This window comes from Fringilla coelebs, assembly GCF_963513975.1.
Source record: "Fringilla coelebs genome assembly, chromosome: 13".
NCBI classification, from domain to species: domain Eukaryota; kingdom Metazoa; phylum Chordata; class Aves; order Passeriformes; family Fringillidae; genus Fringilla; species Fringilla coelebs.
In genome coordinates this window covers 8,324,963-8,343,445 of record NC_140039.1, presented here as the reverse complement: position 1 = coordinate 8,343,445, position 18,483 = coordinate 8,324,963, and the positions used below count along the sequence as shown (strand labels likewise).

At 63.5% G+C, this 18,483-nt stretch overlaps 4 protein-coding genes across 4 annotated transcripts; 2 read left to right on the top strand and 2 right to left on the bottom strand.

The window, feature by feature from the left end:
- Nucleotides 1-27: 27 nt before the first annotated feature.
- On the top strand, nt 28-1,882 carry LSMEM2 (leucine rich single-pass membrane protein 2; the record flags this gene model as incomplete). Its single annotated transcript, XM_084214387.1, has 4 exons — nt 28-49; nt 1,228-1,368; nt 1,449-1,658; nt 1,746-1,882. The coding sequence occupies 4 exons, from the start codon at nt 28-30 to the stop codon at nt 1,880-1,882; spliced, it is 510 nt and encodes a 169-aa protein (XP_084070513.1).
- Nucleotides 1,883-2,528: 646 nt separating this feature from the next.
- IFRD2 (interferon related developmental regulator 2) lies at nt 2,529-5,767 on the bottom strand. The gene is made up of 12 exons (XM_084214352.1): nt 5,724-5,767; nt 5,491-5,607; nt 5,314-5,398; nt 5,059-5,183; nt 4,826-4,983; nt 4,543-4,593; nt 4,038-4,207; nt 3,820-3,925; nt 3,464-3,601; nt 3,200-3,328; nt 3,030-3,125; nt 2,529-2,917 (listed from the first exon to the last, which is right to left on the bottom strand). The coding sequence occupies exons 1-12, from the start codon at nt 5,749-5,751 to the stop codon at nt 2,837-2,839; spliced, it is 1,284 nt and encodes a 427-aa protein (XP_084070478.1). The 5' UTR covers nt 5,752-5,767; the 3' UTR covers nt 2,529-2,836.
- A 2,655-nt stretch (nt 5,768-8,422) lies between these two features.
- On the top strand, nt 8,423-10,556 carry LOC311158766 (2'-5'-oligoadenylate synthase 1-like). Its single transcript, XM_084214364.1, has 6 exons — nt 8,423-8,657; nt 8,827-9,121; nt 9,201-9,376; nt 9,456-9,697; nt 9,783-9,918; nt 10,002-10,556. Exons 1-6 carry the CDS (start codon nt 8,463-8,465, stop codon nt 10,506-10,508), a joined length of 1,551 nt encoding a protein of 516 aa, XP_084070490.1. The 5' UTR covers nt 8,423-8,462; the 3' UTR covers nt 10,509-10,556.
- A 1,236-nt stretch (nt 10,557-11,792) lies between these two features.
- Nucleotides 11,793-18,224, bottom strand: SEMA3B (semaphorin 3B). Its single transcript, XM_084214473.1, has 18 exons — nt 18,205-18,224; nt 16,470-16,594; nt 15,460-15,617; nt 15,317-15,379; nt 15,114-15,233; nt 14,946-15,039; nt 14,739-14,858; nt 14,274-14,419; nt 14,066-14,180; nt 13,920-13,989; nt 13,691-13,835; nt 13,363-13,582; nt 13,182-13,273; nt 12,979-13,020; nt 12,738-12,895; nt 12,582-12,637; nt 12,365-12,504; nt 11,793-12,276 (listed from the first exon to the last, which is right to left on the bottom strand). The coding sequence occupies exons 2-18, from the start codon at nt 16,564-16,566 to the stop codon at nt 11,836-11,838; spliced, it is 2,277 nt and encodes a 758-aa protein (XP_084070599.1). The 5' UTR covers nt 16,567-16,594; nt 18,205-18,224; the 3' UTR covers nt 11,793-11,835.
- Nucleotides 18,225-18,483: the final 259 nt, after the last annotated feature.

Sequence of the window (18,483 nt, the reverse complement as noted above, 5' to 3'; positions counted from 1 at the left end):
CGCTCACGCTCCCAGGCTCAGGCAGCCATGCCCAGGGAGGCTGCAGAAGGTACACTGGGGAGTGGGCTTGGGGCTGGCAGGGGCTCTAGCACCCCAGGGGATACCGGGCGATGCAAGGCTGTGGGGTTGGGATGGAAGCAGTGGACATATGGTGCCCTCTGCCATGGGGGCTGTGGGCAGAGATGCCTGCCCAGGGAAGAAGGGGGTCTTGGAGGGCTGCAGGCATAGGGCAGCAGGGTTTGGGGAGGGTACAGGCAGCTGGCACGCACAGCCCCCTGCAGCAAACCTATGTGATCAGCTGTGCCCCCCCACCTGGGGCAAGTGGGTGAGGGGTGATGTGGGTATCTGTGGAGCAGTCCCTGGCCAAGGGTAGGGCTGTGGGGAGGGTCTGAGGAGGCCCTGGGTACCGGCTGAGGCCCCCCAACCCTGATGCCTGCCAGCCCTTTGGGTGACACACAGTCTGGACAGCAGCAGCACGGCGCCACGCTGCCCTGCAACACGCCACTGACCCCGGGAGGGATTGGAAGTGGGCACACTGCCAGCCTGCCATGCTCTGCCAAGGGCACAGTGCGTGGGCCCTGCCCACTGCTCAAAAATACACAAACAACTAGAAAATAATCTTTTCCCTCTACCCCAATGCAGGCATGGTTGCTTCCCAAAACAGTGCTGGAGGAATGCCTACTTCCAAAAAGCCCTCTCAGTTCCATGTGATGTGCTCACTAGGGCAATGGGCACCAGGGCCCCCTGGCACAGCATACACCCCACATCTCCATCTGTGCACCCCCAAGCAGCACAGTACCTGCGGGGCAAGCCGGATCACATCACAGACTGGCACTGCACTGCACCTGCCCACCAGCTTCCAGCTGGCCCTTGGAGCCCTAGCCAGTCCCACAGTGCCTGGGCTATCCTGGCTGGGGGGTGGCACATTCCTGCCCCCAAGCCAGGGCCAGATTCCAGCCCCACTAACAAGGCTCCGGGATCGTGGCCACCAGGCACCCGCTAACTGCTGCGATGACAGCGGTGGGGCCGGGGGGGCACAGCCAGTGCTTGCCCACTGTGGCTGCAGGGCTGGACCAAAGGAGCACCAGCCTTGGCTGCCTACCCTGGTGCAGCACCGGGCTGCCGTGGCTGAGATTCCCCGGCAGGGCTCTGGTCCCACAGGGGTGCCCAGGGCAGGCAGTGGCTGTGGACAGGGCACAGGCTGACCCTTTGCCTCTGTTCCAGCAGACAGCATGGGAAGGGCTGAGGGTGCTGCGCCAGCAGAGCCTGGGGACCCCGACAGCAGTGAGTCTGGAGCCATCAGCCTGCGCCCCGTGGAGTCCATCAGCGACCTGTACTGGGCCTCGGGCGGGCACAAGGGCACGGAGGGTGAGAGGGGGCAGGGGGGCTGTGTAAGACCCGGCTGTGCCCGTGGCCAGGCTCTGACCCCTTCTCTCCCCTGCCTGCAGGCAATGGCCCGGCTCCCTCCAGCAGCCTGCACCGGCCCCCACCTCGGCCCGTGTCCCCCGTGCCCCCGCCGCTCCTGCCCAGCCTGCGCCCCGTGCCCCCCGCCAGCCCCTGCCCCTGCCTCGGCCCTGGCCACCCCCTGCTGCTGGCCCTGCTGGCGCTCCTGGCACTGTCGAGCCTGGTCCTGGCCACACTGGCCATCTACCTGAGTGGTACGTGGCACTGGCAGGGTGGGGAGACGGGGAACTGTGGGGGACCAAGCTGCCCACGCTCAGCACGTTCCCATCCTCTCCCCGCAGTCCTGCAGAGCCAGTCTGTGCGGGCGCTGGCCCAGTGGCTGGAGAGCCAGGAGGACGCCGTGCACCAGCTGCGGGCAGCCAGCAGGCAGCTCTGGGCTCGCCTCAACGCCAGTGCCCAGCCTGGCGGGCACCGCTGAGCTGCCCCTGGCCCCACCATGGGCTCTGGGCCACCACGGGAAGGGGCACCGAAGGGCAGGAGGGGGGAGCGGGCAGCCTTACCCACTGAGACCTGGCAGCATTGCCCCTTGGGGTACAGGGGCAATCCTGGACCCTGCCCCAGGCTGTGAGAGAAAGAAACTGGGCTGTAAGGACCTGCATCCACCCCAGTGACAGCCCTTCGTCTTAACAAGGCAGAAGGCATACTTTATTTAGCCTTTTAATTACCTCTTACAATCAAAGTCTTAGAAAATCACCATGATAGATACATTCCCAGGGTGGCAGGCACTGCCAACTGGCATGGCCCCATGCCCGCCTGGGCAGTGGCCCCCCCCCGTAATTAATTTCCCACAAGATTACTATTTCATATAACGCTTTTGGCTGGAAAAGGATTGAGAGTGGGCAGCTGGCAGCACTGGGCAGAGCCACACTGCTCTGCCACCATCGCTGATGCCAGGCTGGCTGGGGAGGCAGGGGCTGTACCCAGCATAGCAGGGTGGGGAGAATACTCCTGCCACAGGCACAGACACCAGGACCAGCTGCTCTGCAGCCCTGCACAGCTCTGCCCTCCCACCCACCCTTCAGGCTGTGCCAGGCCACCCTGGTGCCCCTGCAGGACTAGGGAGGGTACACACGAGCCCTGCCACTGAAAGTGGCTGCAGGAGCCTAGGTGAGACCCCCTCCCACTGTGCCACATGGATCCCCAGCCACAGAGCAGGCACATGGCAGCATGCCACCACCTCCCCCTGCTCTTCTTTTATCCTTCCTATTTTTTGGTTAAAAAAATAAAAGAGGGGGCAGCCCCCCCTTGGGGCAGCTCCAGGCATTAAATACTCTGCTGTACGTGAATAAAAGCCCGAGGGCTGGGGGCACCTGCCCCTCACAGTGCTGGGTCTGCAGTCCAGGTGGGCTGGGGGCTCTGCCCCCTGTGCCCATCACAGCACATCCGCCCGCTTGTCCCGCACGCGGCTCCGGGCTTTCGTGCGCGCTTTGAAGGCAGCTGAGTTGTAGAGGTGCTGGAAGGAGAGGGAAGGAGAGATTAGGGTTGGGGATGCCCCTCTGCCCACCTCCCCGGAACCCCCCCCACACTCAGGCACTGTGGGCACAAATGTAGGAGGTGGCACCCACCTTCTCGAAGCGGGAGACCTTGCTGGCTTTCAGAGCAGCTGCATCCAGCACCAAGGGGGGCCCGAGGCCGAAGATCTCCCGTAGCAGCTCATTGTTCTGTGAAAGCAGGGGTCTGTCAACACCCACCAGCATCAGCCCAGCACTCCCTGGTGCATCTGCCTAGCTCATACCTGGAGGTGGTGGTGGATGCCGGAGCCCAACACCTCCTTAAAGGCTTGGTAAGTGCGCTGGCGTGCCCAGCTGTCCAGGTACATGCACTCCAGGCCAAATCGGACGGTCTCCTCCTGGTACTCCCCACTCTGAGCAGAGAGAGGGGCATCAGCAATAACCTTGGCACCAGCCCTATATGTCCCCTGGCTCTCCAGAGAGGAATCATCAGGCAGCTGGGAAGCAGGCACACAGGGGCAGAGCAGGGCAGCACCAGGCTCTGGTACCTCGATGTAACGCAGGATGTCCCGAAAGATGGATCGCTGCCTCCGTCGGTCTGTCTTGGCTCGGTACTTGTTGCTCTCAGTAGCCAGGACCTTGAGCTGGGCACACAGGAACTCTGTATCTTGGTGGCACAAGTCCTCCTGCCAAAAAGCAGGGGATTTAGAGGGATGAGCTCCAGGCACTGCCCACTGCCATGGCTAGGACAGGGCTGGGGGATCACTGGAGCCAGCCCCTCTGCCTGGGTGCCTGCTGGTCAATGCCAACTCAGCCAGGGCATGTCAGGGTGTCACAGCAGCTCCTTCCCTGCTGCCTGCTTAGTGCCCACCCACTGCTCCCATTGCCACAGCCCATGCCTTACCTCCAGGTCCTGGGCCAGCTCGAAGAGCAGCGCAATTGTTTCCCCAGCCAGGATGCGCAGGGCAACGCTGCTGCTGGTCAGCAGTGGGGGCAGCTGCAGCCAGTGACTGGGACAGGGAGGCAAGAGGGCATCAGAGAGGCCAAGCACTGCCCCAAGGGCTCCGTGCTCCACAGCTGGTTGCCCCACACCAGCTTCCACTCACTCCACACCCCACTCACTTGTCCAAAATGCTCCTGAGGTGGGAGGGGGGACAGATGGTGAGGAGCAGGGACCATGACTGGAGCGCGCTGCAGTGCAGAGGCCCATGCTGGGCAGGTCCTGAGTCCCCTTCACCTGTGCTGGGGGGGCTGAAGATGCCCTCCAAGCAGGACAGGCATGAAACCAGGTCCTGGAGGAGAGAAAATGTGCCAGTCAGACCACAGCTGCCATGGCGATGCCACACTGAGCTGTGCCCTGGGGACCAAAGGGGATCCACTATACCAAGGGGTGCCAGGAGCCCCTTGGGACAGGGGAAGCTACTCCACCCACAACACCCCATCTGCTGGCGCCCCCCAGCTCAGCTCCAGGCTGCCCAGGGAAGGGGGCTAGGCTGTCAGTGATGTCCCCGTACCCCTACTCCAGTTCAGCTCCAGGCTGCTCTGGCACTGTGGGCTGAGGGCAGGTGGCTTGGCAGCCCCTGGGTGCCCTCTTGCAGGGGTACAGATGACACCCAGGCGCAGTTACCTCGAGGTCAGCAGCAGCAATGTAGCAGCACATGCCCAGGGCCATGGCACACTGGCAAGAGAAGTTAGAGAAACAGAGTTAGATCAGGCCCAGCTGGGTCATGCCGGGCCTGATCCAGCAACCCAGCTAAGGGGCAGCCAGGTTGGGGTGCCCCTGCTTTGCCCCAGAGCACTCAACAGCACCCAATCCTGTCACCCTCCCGGGACTGCAGAGGCTCCCAAAGGCATTGCCCGGGCTCTCCCCACCACGGAGATGCTCCCAGGAGGAAAGGGGCCAGGCTTACGCTCTGCCGGGCGCTGGGGCTGGCTGTGCTGTCTGTCAGGACACTGACGAGCAGCGGCTTCAGGCTGCGGAACACCTCTTCTCCCTCCGGGCCAGAGCCCATCTGGAGGCAGAGGAGGGTGAGGACGGTGCCCGCCAGCGCCTGTTCTTCCCCTTTACCTGTGGGCAGCACGAGAGACCTGCCTCAGTCACGGCTCCCCGGCCCCGCCGCCCCCCGCCCGCCCGCACCCTGACCTTTCTTGAGGCACTTCTCCAGGGAGTCGGTGAGCGTGAGGCGGCGCTCCAGCAGGAACTCGGACAGGGTTCTGGAGGACAGGGCCAGGCGCAGGCTCTGCAGTGCCGCCTGCCGCGCCTTGGCGCTGCGAGACACCGCGGGACGTCACGGGCTGGGCTATCCCGGCACGGGGCACGTCCCTGCCCGCGGCTGGCAGCGCTGGCAGGGCCGGGCAGCGCGCCCGGAGCGCCCGCGGGGTGACAGCCGCTCCTCACCTCTTGTCCAGGAGGTTGTCCATGTGCTCCTTCAGCCTGTCCTCCACCTCCTCCTCCTGGCCTTGCTCACTCGCCGCCTCGCTCCCTGCCCGGGCGGCACCACGTGAAGCCGGGAAGCCCGAGGGCGGGACACAGCGCGACCCACGTGGGGGTCACCATGGGGTCCGTGTGGCTCACCTGCTCCCTCGTCAGCGGGGCCGGCGCTCTCGCTGGCACTGCTGCAGTGGCTCAGCACCTCGCTGCCGGCCTCCTCCTCGCTGCCGGGCGAGCTCGCCCGGGCGCTGCCGGTGCCGCCTGCGGGTTCGGAGCAGACTCGTGTGACTCCGGCGCTGCGAACCCGGCGCTGCCGGCCCGGCCCTGTCACACGCGGCCCCGACCCCCGCTCCCCTCCCCCGGGCCCCCTCACTCACGGCGCGCGGCTCGGCGCGAGCGCGGCATGGCCGGCGCGCGCGGACCCCACGCCCCGCCCCCGCCTGGATGGCCCCGCCCCCGCCCCGCCCCCTGGGAGCGCCCCCGCCATCTGCGCATGCGCCGCGAGAGCTGCCCCCAGCCCCTGTCCCTGTCCCTGTCCCTGTCCCTGCTCGCCTCCCGGCCCCTTTCTCTGACCCTCTCCCTGTCCAGGCGCTATGTTCATCCCTGTTCCCTCAGCATCCCTGCCCGTATCGCTGCCCCTCTCCCCGTCCTGACGCTAACTTCATCCCTGGTCCCTGACAGGAAAGATGACTACCGATGTCTTTACAAACAATTCGATGGGTGAGGGTCTTTAGGAGAAATGGGTGTTCATGTCTTTGAAAGGGGTCTTAAAGTCTCTACTAACCTCAAGCCTCATAGGTTTGGTACAGAACCCAGACAGTTTGACTATAGCTCGAATTCCTGAACTTTAGGGCAATAGACAAATGGATCAGCACAAAGTCTACTGCAGAACTCAGCCTGAACATCTGAACTTCACGGGCAAATGACAGGTTTAAGGGCGGAACATGTGGTAGGCGGTTCGGGAAGGCTGTACCTTCCTACTACCTCAGCCAATGGGAAAAGGAAGAGGGCAACACGCAGCCGGGAGTTAGGATGAAAGAAGGCTGCATCGTGAATGTCAGGAGAGAAATTCTGTGGGGATATGTCCCAGTGGAGTCTCTCCCTTTATTCGAATAAAGTTGCAGGACTCCTCTGCCTCCTTTATGGACACTGGCTTCTCCTAACGTGATTTTCTGCACATCCCTGCCCTGTCTCTATCCTGGCTCTATCTTCATCCCTGGCTACTCACTATCCCTGCCCGTATCCCTTCTTTTGTCCCTGCCCCTGCCTGCATCTTGTTAGGACATTCCCTAAGTAAAGCATCAATTAGTCTTTCTAGTATGAAATGGCTTGGCCCTTACTAAGATCTATATGCCCCCTGTTATGCTGTACACTGCATAGCTGTGGTTGGGTAGGCAGGCAGATAAGGCCCCCAGCCTAGACCTCCCACCATCTGGCCTTGCAGATAAGTACCCCTTGACATAGTGACACTGACTCCAGAACGAGGAAAGAAGGATGCCAAAGCCACACAATTGCACTGGCTTTACTAAGCCATGGGGACAGCGGGAAATCTGTGGAGCCTTGTTGTACCCCAGCACTTGAAGGGTGTGAGACCCAGATGTGAACCACGTTTGGGGTGCTTCGGTTTGGCTGGGACAACCCCTGGGTGAATAAAGAATGTCTCTTGTCATGCTCATCTTGGTGTCCTGGTCTTGCTCCTCAGGTGTGAAATGTTCAAGACACCTGTCCCTGCACACAGCTCTGCCCCTGCCTGTAACCCTGTCCCCAGTGCAGGTCCTCTCCCTGCCTCTCCTCCTAATATCCCTGCCCCTGCCTGTATTCCTGCCTTGTTGTCACCCAGTACTAAGGGGACACATATCCCTGCTCCTGCCTGCATCCCTGTAACCCTGCCCATCTCTCCTCTGTTCTATCTGTACCCCTATCCCTGTCTCTGACCCCAAATGGACTCTATCTCCCTCTTATTCATATCCCTGCCCCTCCTGCTGACCTTTCCCTGCCCCATCCTTGTCCCTGTCCCTTCTCCTCCCTCCCCCCAGCCTCTGCCTGTCTCCTGCTCATGTCCCGACTCCCTGCCCCTTTTTGCTCCTGCCCCCATTCCCCATGCTGTTCCTCTTCCAGCCCCTGCTCCCAGGAGCACACCCCGCTCTGCCTACAGCCCCCGCCCATCCGCCTGGCCCCGAGCCGAGTTCCCAGGTGTGCGTTTCTGTCATTTGGCTCTTCCCTGTTATTTGGGCCAGGGTGGCAGTCGCGGGCTCCTTCGCACTTTCGTTTCCAGCTTGGCAGAGCCAGAAACTGAAATTGCGTCGGGAACAGAAACCGAAACTCTCGATCTCTCAGCTTAAGGCAGCACGGGCTGCAGCATCCTACGCGTACTGCCTGCTGCCTCCTGCTCCCGGCATCGAGGGGCACCGGGGGCTCTGCTGATGCTGCACCGGCCGCATCCCACTGCAGGGGAGGGCTCAGCCTTCCTGGTGATGCCAGCGTCAGCCGTGTCCCACCGACGGTGTTGGCACCAGGAGCCTCGGTGAAACTGGTTATGTCTGCATCTCGTTGCCTACAGCGATGCCGGGCATCTGCTGACACTGGTGACAGCCTCATTCCATTGCCCGTGGTGACACCAAGGTAGCTGGTGGCACTGCCATATCCCATTGCCCCTGCTCACACCATGGCACTGCCTGAGCTGTGTCCCAGCACTGGTTGTGCCCCAGCCCGGACACTTGAGCCCCAGCGGGGGACTGGTGCCTGCAGTGGGGCTCTGCCTTTCGGGAGATCCTGTGTCACCGAAGGCACCGGGGCTGTGAGGCCCCACAGCACCCCGGAGCCAGCCTGCAGGCAGCTCCCTCTGCCACCGCCACCCGAGCTGGATGTCAGGGTGACCCGCAGCCACTCCTGCCCCCTCCCAGCCCCCGCAGTGGTGGCACTGGAGACACCCGGAGCATCCCGTGGAAACGACCTGGGGCCACCTTAAGTTCCCAGCGGTGACGCATCGGGGCGGCGGCCCGGGAAGGTTTAAAAGCTGCTGCAGACAGTCTGTTGTGGGTGGAATGCTGCAGGAGGGAGTAGACGTAGGAGATAACGAGTCAGAAGAGGGCAAAGGGAACGATACACCCGTCAACATGAATGTGGACCCGGTGGCATCCATGAACGGACTGAGAACAGTGACTGCCAGGGAGCTGGATGGCTGGATCGCCAAAACCCTGCAGCCCAGCCCAGAGTTCACCGCGCAGGTGAAGGGGACAGTGTGGCAAATCTGTGAATTCCTGAAGAGGAAGTGCTTTGAAGATAATATCCACGTCCTAAAGACCGTCAAGGTGAGTGCTGCCTGGCTTGGGGGCCAGCTGACACCCTTACTGCCACCCTTCCCACTGTCCCATGCTCCAGCTCCTGCCCTGCCTCAGTTTCCCTTGGCAGTTCCAGGAGTGGTGGCAACCGATTCTGGTGCTGGCAGTAGTGCTGAGCAGGCAGGGTCTCTCTCTGCAGGGTGGATCAGCAGGAAAGGGCACAGCTCTGAAGAACAACTCTGATGCTGATGTGGTGCTCTTCCTCACCTGCTTACTCAGCTATGAGGACCAGAAGAAAAACAGAAAAGAAATCCTGGATTCGATCATGGAAAGGCTGAAGGACTGCAGGGAGAGCTTGCAGTTTGATGTGTGCATTGGTGAGCCCAGGTACAAAGGTCCTGACAGCACACCACGCTCCCTCAGCCTTACTCTGTCCTCCATGGAGACTGGAGAGTCCATTGATGTGGACATCCTGCCTGCCTATGATGCTTTGGGTAAGGGCTGCAGACTGGCACAGGGATAGACAGTGGTGTCAGTGCTGGGATGGCTCTCACCCTCCTTCTCACCCCACAGGGCAGGTGACCCAGGATGCCCCACCAAAACCAGAAGTGTATGTGAGGCTCCTGTATACCTGCAGCCCACCCGGGGAGTTTTCCCCCTGCTTCACTGAGCTGCAGAAGTTGTTTGTGAAGCATCGCCCTGCCAAGCTGAAGGACCTCCTGCGCCTGGTCAAGTACTGGTACAAGGAGGTGAGGGCTGCCCAGCTGTCCCAGTTCCCAATAGACACCCTTCCCAGCCAGCTCTCACCTCCATCTGTCTTCTCCCCAGCTGCTGAAACCACAGTACCCCAATGCGGACCTGCCCCCTAAGTATGCCCTGGAGCTGCTGACCATCTATGCCTGGGAGGAGGGCACAGGCTCCGCCTGCAACTTTGACATGGCTCAGGGCTTCCGCACAGTGCTGGGACTGCTGGGCCGGCACCGGGACATCTGCATCTACTGGGAGAAGTACTACTCACTCCAGCACAGAGAGATTGGTGCCCATGTCAAGGGCTTGCTGAGCAGACCCCGGTGAGGACCATGCCCGGTAGGATTGTGCCTGCTGGCCCCATGGTACTGCCCAGGGCTGACAGCAATGCCCACTCTGTGTTTGCAGCCCTGTCATCCTGGACCCTGCTGACCCCACGGGGATCCTGGGCCAAGACAAGGACTGGAACTTGATGGCACAGGCAGCTGCCAGCTCCTGCGTCTCACTGCCCTGCCTCGCAAACGTCCAGCCCTGGAATGTGCAGGTAAGGCTTCCTGAGCCTGTGAGCGTCATGTCCCCCACCCCTGTCCCTGCTGTCTTTGCCCACCCGCTCTCCTGTCCCTGCAGCCAGCCCGGCCCGTGACCATTGAGGTGGTGCAGCTGTCAGGCACCAGACTGACGCAGCGTGTCAGCCCCTACACCACCATCGGGCAGCTGAAGGACGTGATCCACCAGACATGGGGCATCTCGCCATACGTACAGCGCCTGGCACAGCAGGAGCCAGGCAGAAACAACATCACCCTACAGGACTGCGATACCCTGGCCACGCACGGCATCTTCTACAACACCACGCTGGCGCTGCTGCTGAAGCCTGAGCCCCAGAGGATGGAAGTCTTGGTGAAGGATGATAAGAATCGGACCACGCCCTACACGGTGCTGCCCACCGACACTGTCCGACGGCTGAAGGAGCAGATCCAGGCCCGGCAGGGGCCCCCTGCCAGCGAGCAGCGCCTGACCTACGGCTCCAAGGAGCTGCAGGACCAGCACACGCTGGAGCACTACGACATCAGGCCCATGAGCACAATCTACCTGCTCCTGCGGCTCCGGGGGGGTGCAGGCCCCCAGCTCCCCTAGCTCCCTGCCTGCTTGCCCTCCTGAGCACTGCCCTCAGCACCAGCCCATGCCCCTGTGTACCCTCCTGTCATGCTGGAAATAAATACTTAGTAGATCCTTGTGCTGCTTCTTCTGTTGGGGACAGTGACAAGTGTCACATGGGGTAGCCAAAGGGGTTGGGGTCACCAACACCTTCGGATGAGGGGGGACCTCAATGCCACAAGCTGCAGGGATGGCACAGGGACACAGAGGTGCAGTAAAGTGGTGCTCCCTGACCCCAGGGTGCTTGGTGGGGTCAAGGACGCTAGTCTGCTGCCAGCTGGACCTCAGGAATAAAAAAGAGCTCTTTTATCTGCCTGCTCCTGCCTGCACCACTGCCTGCCTGTCCTCATGCTGGGCGCTCAAGTGTCGAGGCTGAGGGGCAACCAGTGCTGGGACATGGTTTGTGCTGGTAGCATGGTGTCACCACAGGCTGTGGGATGTGGCCAGCGCCACCAGGGGTCCTGGTGCCAGCGCAGACAGCAGGAGGCAGCAGACTCGAGGTCACCTTCGGTCACTGCCGTAATTGCTGCCTATTGGCACGGGAGAAGTTTGGTTTTCATCTTCCAGAAAGCAAAGTGGAGCTGAAAGCACGGGGAGCTGTAAATCTGTGGTAAACCCATCAACCTTGGCAATGTCCCTGGAGGTGTTTTCTCCCCTCAGTCCTCCAGTGTTGTCGAACATCCCACCCCTCCAGGCTTGTGTGCCAGAGTGCGTTCATGCTCAGGGGCACCGGGCTGCCCCCGAGCGCTTCCTGGGCCTCTGGGTCAGACGCGGGACCCTGGGCGGCTGAATCTGCTTTATTGTGCTCAATTAGTACAAGGTCCCCTGTGCCACTGTTCTACACCCAGAGCAGTGGGTGCCACCTTTATGCCCCCCAACATCTCCCCTTTATGCCCCCCTCCTCCTGCGTCCCACCAGTGCCTGTGCTGCCCCTCCGTGCTCCCACTGCTGCCCGTAGCCCTTTTGGGACCCGAGCGTGACCCTGCTGTGCCGTCCTCCCGCAGTGCCATGCTGGGGGGGCACTGCCTGGCCCCGCAGTTTACATTCATAGTAACAGTCGTTAATAAATATTTCGGTGACTCTGCGATGCCGGCAGCCGGCTGGGTCCCCACCGGTGTTGGATCCGGTGGCAAGGGCAGTCGGCAGCCCCTCGGGGGGCTGCTCAGCCCGGCTGCCCTCCTGCGGCCCCGGAGCTGCAGCCCCCACGCCACTGCCCACGCAGTGCTGCCGGCAGGGCGGCCGAGGCCGGGCCCCACCTGCGGCCCCGCTCCTAGGCAGAGCCCGGTGCCCGGGGCCGACCCCCGGGTCACCAGGGGGATGCGCTGCGGGGCCCCCGCTCGGCCCGCGGCCCCTCGTGGGTGCGCCGGCGGCGGGCTCTGCGCGGCTCCTCACCCTGCCCGCGGCCGGGGGGCCCGGCGGGAGTGCGGGGCGGTGGCGGGGGTCTGCCCCGGCTCCAGAGCCTCTGGCAGACCTTGTCCGTGGCTCCCAGCGGTGGGCGCTCCACCAGCTGGAGGAAGTCCCGGTACCAGACCTTGCGGCCGGGGATCCCGGCGGCGAGCTGGGGGTCTCCGGCAGACGCCACGCCCGTGGCCTGCCAGGCGCCGATCACCTCCAGGGAGAGCTGCAGCAGGGGCTGGGTGAAGCCGTGCTCCGTGGCGTGGCAGAGGTAGAGGCCGGCGTCGGAGCGCTGCACGCTGCGCAGCAGGACACCCCGCTCCGTGCGCACCACCCGCTCGTCCATCTGCACCTGCAGTACCCGTGGGGATGGGCGGTCAGCTCGGCACGGCACGGCACGGCACAGCCCCACCGGCAGTACCTGGCCAGGGGGAGCCTACCTCTCGCTGGGGATCATTCAGGGTACGCTGGTATGTCCAGAGGATGTGGGCTTGCAGGGATTTGGGGATGCACTCTAAAAAGACTGTGCTTCCCTCCACCCCGTAGAGTTGCTTCTGGGGCACGGTGTCCCGCCTGGGATCTGTGGGAACACAGCCTGGCTATCAGCCCCCCACCACGGCAGGGTTGCCCCCAGACTCCGGCCGGGTCCCAGCTCACCTTCAGAGCAGAGCACGTTGGGGTCACCATTGCGGACGTCCTGCCGGCGGAAACGCCTGTGGGAAGGCGATGGATGCAGCAGCCTGACCCACGCACCTCACCATGGCCTCGGGGCAGGCTGGCTGCCCCAGCACTGCATCCCGGCATGGCACCTACCTCTTGGTGTTGGGCACGTAGCGGGTGCAGCTGTTGCCATCCCAGGCGCAGTACGGGTCCCGGGCCAGGCAGCACTCAGCACAGGCTTTGCCATAGGCACCACAGCGGTGCAGGGGCAGCTGGGCCAGCGCTGTGGTTGAGCCAGCGTAGAGCTGATGCTGGGGGAAGAGCAGAGCTGAGCACCCCATGCTGTGGCACGGGTCTAGGCAGAGCCGTGGAATGCCCAGGGGTCCCCCCTTACCCGCTTGGAGGAGAGCTTCAGGCTGATGATGGGGGAGGCATCCTGTGGGCAGAGTTAAGGGTGCATGGGGCAGCCTAGGAATGCAGCATCCTGGCTCCCACATGCTGGCAGCTGGAGTGCCCCGGCACTACCCAGAGCATGGACAGCACATGGGGATGCTGTGGGGAAGTCTGACTGGTGGGATGTGGAATCCTGACCCTCACCTGGAAGATCTGCAGCTCCTCCAGCAGCAGTGGCTCCATGCGGTGCCAGCTCTCCTTGGGCACTGAGACCACCTTCAGCACTGTGCCCACATCTGCAGGCAGGGAGGGGTGAGGCCATGGGTCCCAGCCCCAGCATCTCCCCACTCTCCCTCACTGCCCCATCCCTAGGGTCACTACGTGCCTGTGCCAATGAAGAGGACATCATAGTGGCCATCAGCAGCGGTGACACGGTCCACAGCTATGCGGGTGAAAGTGTAGGGCACGGAGGCTTGCAGGAAGAGGGGGCGATGGCCATGGGGCAAGACAGGGTTATACATCAGTGGGTGGTGACGGGCAAACTGGATCACCTCATCTGGAAAGTCCTTGGTGGAGCCGAAGGTGCCGAAGGTTTTGCTGGGGCACTGCAGGGAGACAGCACTGGCTAAGCAGGGTCTCACAGCCCACCGTCCCCACCCCACGTAGTGGCGTCTGACTGGTGGCACCAGCCAGGACACCCCTACACCACATACCATGCCTGGGCGGGGGTATGGCACACGGCCCTGGTATGACACCCACTGGTAGTTGGGACCTTCCTTGTGTGCAAAGGGGCCCAGGAAAGCCCGGCGGATGTCAGCCATGGTGTAGACACAGACAGCTGAGCCTTGGAAAACAGAGCTGGTGGGAGAGAGAGGGGAAAGATGTGAGGGGGCAAGGGAGGCACCACTGGGTATGTGCAGGGTCCTGGGGAAGGGGCTTGACCTGGAGGTGGAGAAGATGGCGTAGATCAGAGGGTTGCGCTTGTCTCTTGTCTGCAACAGGAAAACATCCCCTGCAAGCAGGGAAGGCATCAGTGCTGCCAGTGCTGCCCACAGTTACACTGGCGGGGTGCATCCCTGTTTACTCACGGAGCTCATCAAAGTGGGTGTCTGCCCCGTCAGGCCCTGGCACAGCGCACACCAGCCGAGCCTTCAGGAATGTCGTCCACTTGTTCACCAGGCTGCGCTGCCCGCCCATGTCGTTCTGCCAGGGAAAGGAGGACATCAGTGTCAGCAGCAGCAGGTGGCAGCCCTGGGCACCCTGGCCCCCAGCCCACCTGCCTGTGGACGCTCTCACCCGGCAGATTTGGCCGATGCGGGCGAAGCTGGTTTTGCCCAGCCCCTGCTGCCGTTCCACCGCCGTCTCACGGAAGAAGAAGTAGATCTTGTCATCGTCGGGGTCCTCACTCTCCGGCACCAAAAAAACAGCCACGAACTTGGGCTCTGGGGACAAAGGGGTTGTGCTTCCAATGACTCCACTAGCTGTGCTCCCCAGGGATCCTGGAGTACCTGCTGGGGTTCCAGGGAAGGGTGCAGAACCAACCCTGCCCAGCTGCAGAGCAGAGGCAGAGTGAGGACGGGACTCTACCAGACACTGAGGGTCTGGAGGCAACACACGAACCCCTGAAATCTGGAGGCAGTGAAAGACGGTGCACATCTGAGCCTGAAGGAGCCATTGCCCTGATGCCTCCAGGCAGCAACACTGCTGTGCCAGGGTGCCAGTAGCCCCCTGTCTCCCACCCTCCCAGTTCCCAGCACTGACCGTTGAGCCAGCGAGAGTCGTGCTGCTCCGTGCGGATGGAGGGACGCCGGCCCAGGCTGCGGAAGATGGTAAAGTCACGGCCCATCAGATCGGTGGCCACCCCAGAGTAGAGCTCCTCGCCTGGCAGGCACCGAGGGGAGTGTTATAGGGGTCCCCCCGGCACCCCTGTGCCACGCTGCACCCAGCACCAGGCTCAGATGCCCTTACCCACAAGGACAGAGGCAGCTGTATGCCGGGGGTCATACGGGCTCTTCCCCTTGCCATCCTCAGTGTGGTGGGGGTCCAGCTTGAAAACAGGCTCCTGGAGAGGGGTAAGGATGGGAGGTGGGCAGGTGGCAGCAGCTGGAGGCTGTGGTGGTGCAAGGGGAGGCTCACTTCTGCATGCTGGCCAGCCTCGATGAAGGCACAGACTGGGTGGAAGGCACCAGTGCCACAGGCGTACAGGTGGGTCCGGTTGTAGGGGTGCAGGATCTTCACAAAGTTCATGCACTCAGCCTGGGGATGGAGGGAATGAAGGGTGAGGTAGTGCTGGGGCAGATCCTTGGCACAGTCCTGGCATCCCACTCCCCATCACTCACAGTGATGTCCTTGCCGGCCCAGTTGCATTCTTCCCTCCACTCCACGGGAGCCGGCCAGTAGATCTGTGGGTGGAAAAGGGGATGCTCACTGCACCTGAAGCAGTCAGCACTGCCCCGCCAGCATGTTCCCCTCGCCCCGTTACCTTCCTGCCCCGCTGGCTGATGTCATCCAGGGCCAAAGAGAGGAGGTGGTTCTGGGCGCCCACGAAGAGACGGCCGCGCTCCTCGTCCAGCAGCAGGGCCTCGTAGCAGCAGGAGTGCTCCAGCGAGAAGAGGTGCAGCCCATGGCGAACCCGCAGCTCTGCCGGGACCCACCGGCACTGCTCAGCCCGGCCCCGCCACTGCCTGTCCATCTCCACTGCCCCGGACACGCTCCAAGGCAGCCCGGGTCAGGCCACGGCCCCCTGCCATGCCATCCCCTCCCCCAAACCTGTCCCACTGGCTTGACTAGGTTCACCGAGCCCTCGCCTGCCCAGCATTCATCCCCATGCCAGCCCCACACCCATCCCTGTGTCCCCCAAGCCTCATCCCCAAACCACTCAGCAGTGATTCCCATGCCCTCGGCACCCATCTCTGCATCGCTCACCCGGCAGCAGGGGAGAAGGGGCCATTCCCTGCCCTGCGGAGCTAATCCCACCGTGGCGGGAACAAATAGCCCTTTGTCAGGCTGGGAGGAGAGCTCTTGCTGAGACCCGCCGCTGGACAAAGCCCCCTGCGCCGTGCTGGAGCCCGTGGAGTGGCCAGTCGGGACACGGCAGCAGCTCTCCAGCTGGCACACCATTCCCAGCAGGTACGGCACAGCTGAGGCCAGGGAGTGCCGCCATGGAGCACACAGGGATGGGGCACCTGTGCCTCCACATGCCGGGGGCTGGGAGTGAGGTCCCAAGCACAGGCATGGCCCCAAGGACAGGCAGGTGGCCCTGGAGGGGCCGGCATCAGGTAAGGAAGGTGGCAGCTAGTGCCAACACCTGATAGCCCGCGGGGTGGGCGGCAGCAGCGCTAGGGACGTGCCAGTGCTGGGGTTTGCACCCACCCCACTTTGCTGCCCCCAGGATACTCCCGTTCCTCGGGATGATGCTGGCTGCTGCTAATACGTAACCAGAGCGCCCGGACATGACCGCACCCCCCCACCCTGCCCATGTCCCGTGCTCACCGGGGAAGGACAGCTTGAGGCGGGGGGTGGCAGCGGCTGGGGGCCGGCCCGCGGCGAGCCCGCGCAGCAGAAGCAGGAGCAGGAGCAGCGTGCTCATGGCCGGGGTCTGGCTGGTGGCGCCGCGGCTGGGGCAGAGAAACAAGACCTCAGCTCGGGTTACAGCCCCCTCCCCACAGCCCCCAGACCACGATCCCTCCCCGATGCTGCCGAGTGTCTGGAGAGTCCTGAGCATCAGCATAGGGCAACTCCAGGCACGGCATAAGGGGATCCCTCACTGGGCTCGACCTGGTAGTTGGAGGGGATGTGAGCCAGCCACATCCCTCCTTATTTTTAAGTCCCCATTAATCTAATCCCAAACATAATGGGCTTCAGAAACACCCCTCCTGCTCCTGCCCGTGGGGAAACAGAGGCAGCCCAGCCAAGCAGCATCCAGCCCTGCCCATGCCTGTCTGAGCCCATCAGCGAGAGTGCGCTGAGCTCTGCCCATTCCTGCCTGCAAGCACAGAGCTGTGCTATAGGAATGGGGACAAGGACAGAGCAAGCACCAAAGTGGTGACAACTAGATAGGGCACCCTGGGCAGTCAGAGGGCTCCTGAGCACTGGACAAACTGTCCATGATGGTGGTCATGGGGTCCCATGCCTCAGTTTCCCCCACTGCTACAGCCCCACATTAGCCCTTGGCCTTTCTTGTACCACCATGCAAATGGGAGCAGGATTTGGGGGCTCTGGCTAAACAGGTGCCCACGATACCCAGAGGGGCCCATGCTGGTGTGTCTGCACACTCTGATGGGTGCCCACCAGGAGGTAGGAAAGTCCTCCTCTGACTCTGGAGCAGCAGCTCTCCCCTGGGGAGTGGGAGGTGATGGTTGTCGGGGCACTGTGCCAGAACACAGATCCCACCTTGCCCCCTGGCCATGCTGCAGTGCCTTGTGCAAGCCACAGACTGAGTCAGGCAGATCAAGGCTGATCATCATCCCCTGTGAGGTCACCCGTAGCACAGCCTGTGGGGCCTCAGCAGGACACCAGTGACAACCAAAGCCCCACCACAGCCCCGGGGTTCGGGGTTCGGTGCAATCACCCCAGGCTCTGCTACCCCGCCTGAGCTGGGAACTGGTGGGTGCTGGCCGGGAGGGTCACATACACACGGCACGGAAAGGGCTCCTGCGGGCAGGGCAGCCCCCTCCAGGCTGGCCGGCGGAGGTGAGCCCGGGGCAGGCAGCGGGCAGCGGGCAGGGCCTGGCTGGGCGCAGTGCCGGGTATGGCTGCCCGGTGTCCCGGCACGAAGGCGGCCGGCGCTAATGGCATTTACAGAGGCGCCGGGATGAGGCGCGGGACCCGCCGGGCTCTGGCAGCCCCGACGGCTGCCGCCAGCCGGGGCCGTGCCGGGGCACGGGGGCTCCCGCCTGCTCTCACTTGCCGAGCGGCCGGGGCAGACCCCCGGGCACGGACCCGCGTGGCTCCGACCCGGCTGGCACGGGGGTCGGGCGGGGGGCAGGCAGCAGCGGCAGCACCACAGACCCTCGGTGCCAACCCTGGCAGATCCAGCCCGCGAAATTCCCCGTGCCAACCCCGACGTCATCCCTCCGATGCCCTCCGTGCCGAAGGGGACACGAACCCCGCCACGAGCCCCCCAGTACCAGCACGGGCAGCCCCCCTACGGCAGCGCAGAGACCCCGTCCCGGGACACTCCCCGGCCATCCCCGTACCCTGCCGGCCCCCAACCCCCGGCACCCACCTGTGTCCCGGCTCGGCTCGGTCCGGCCCGGCCCCGCCCGCCGCGTCCGCCGGGAGGGAGCGGGGCGGCCCCGCGGGGCGGGGCGGGGCGGGGCCGGGGGCGCGCACAGGGACACGCACACGAGTGTGCGAACACACGCTCGCGAGGGGACACACACGGGCACCTCACGCATGTACACACACACACGGACACAGGCGAGCACCCACGGCCCCTCACACACGCACGCACCCCTGCTGCCACCCCAGTGGCCCGGGGTGACACTCACGGGGGTACCCGCGG

Excerpts from the sequence above, each read along its gene's own strand:
- SEMA3B (XM_084214473.1), bottom strand. The coding sequence starts at position 16,566 with ATGAGCACGCTGCTCCTGCTCCTGCTTCTGCTGCGCGGGCTCGCCGCG. Across the intron at positions 13,583-13,690 it reads CATACCCCCGCCCAGGCATG|TGCCCCAGCAAAACCTTCGG; the intron begins GTATGTGGTGTA and ends GTCTCCCTGCAG. Across the intron at positions 12,896-12,978 it reads TGAAGCTCTCCTCCAAGCGG|CATCAGCTCTACGCTGGCTC; the intron begins GTAAGGGGGGAC and ends CTCTTCCCCCAG.
- IFRD2 (XM_084214352.1), bottom strand. The coding sequence starts at position 5,751 with ATGCCGCGCTCGCGCCGAGCCGCGCGCC. Across the intron at positions 3,329-3,463 it reads ACATCCTGCGTTACATCGAG|AGTGGGGAGTACCAGGAGGA; the intron begins GTACCAGAGCCT and ends CTCTCTGCTCAG. Across the intron at positions 3,126-3,199 it reads GCATCCACCACCACCTCCAG|AACAATGAGCTGCTACGGGA; the intron begins GTATGAGCTAGG and ends CTGCTTTCACAG.
- LOC311158766 (XM_084214364.1), top strand. The coding sequence starts at position 8,463 with ATGAATGTGGACCCGGTGGCATCCATGAACGGACTGAGAACAGTGACT. Across the intron at positions 8,658-8,826 it reads ACGTCCTAAAGACCGTCAAG|GGTGGATCAGCAGGAAAGGG; the intron begins GTGAGTGCTGCC and ends CTCTCTCTGCAG. Across the intron at positions 9,377-9,455 it reads TCAAGTACTGGTACAAGGAG|CTGCTGAAACCACAGTACCC; the intron begins GTGAGGGCTGCC and ends TCTTCTCCCCAG.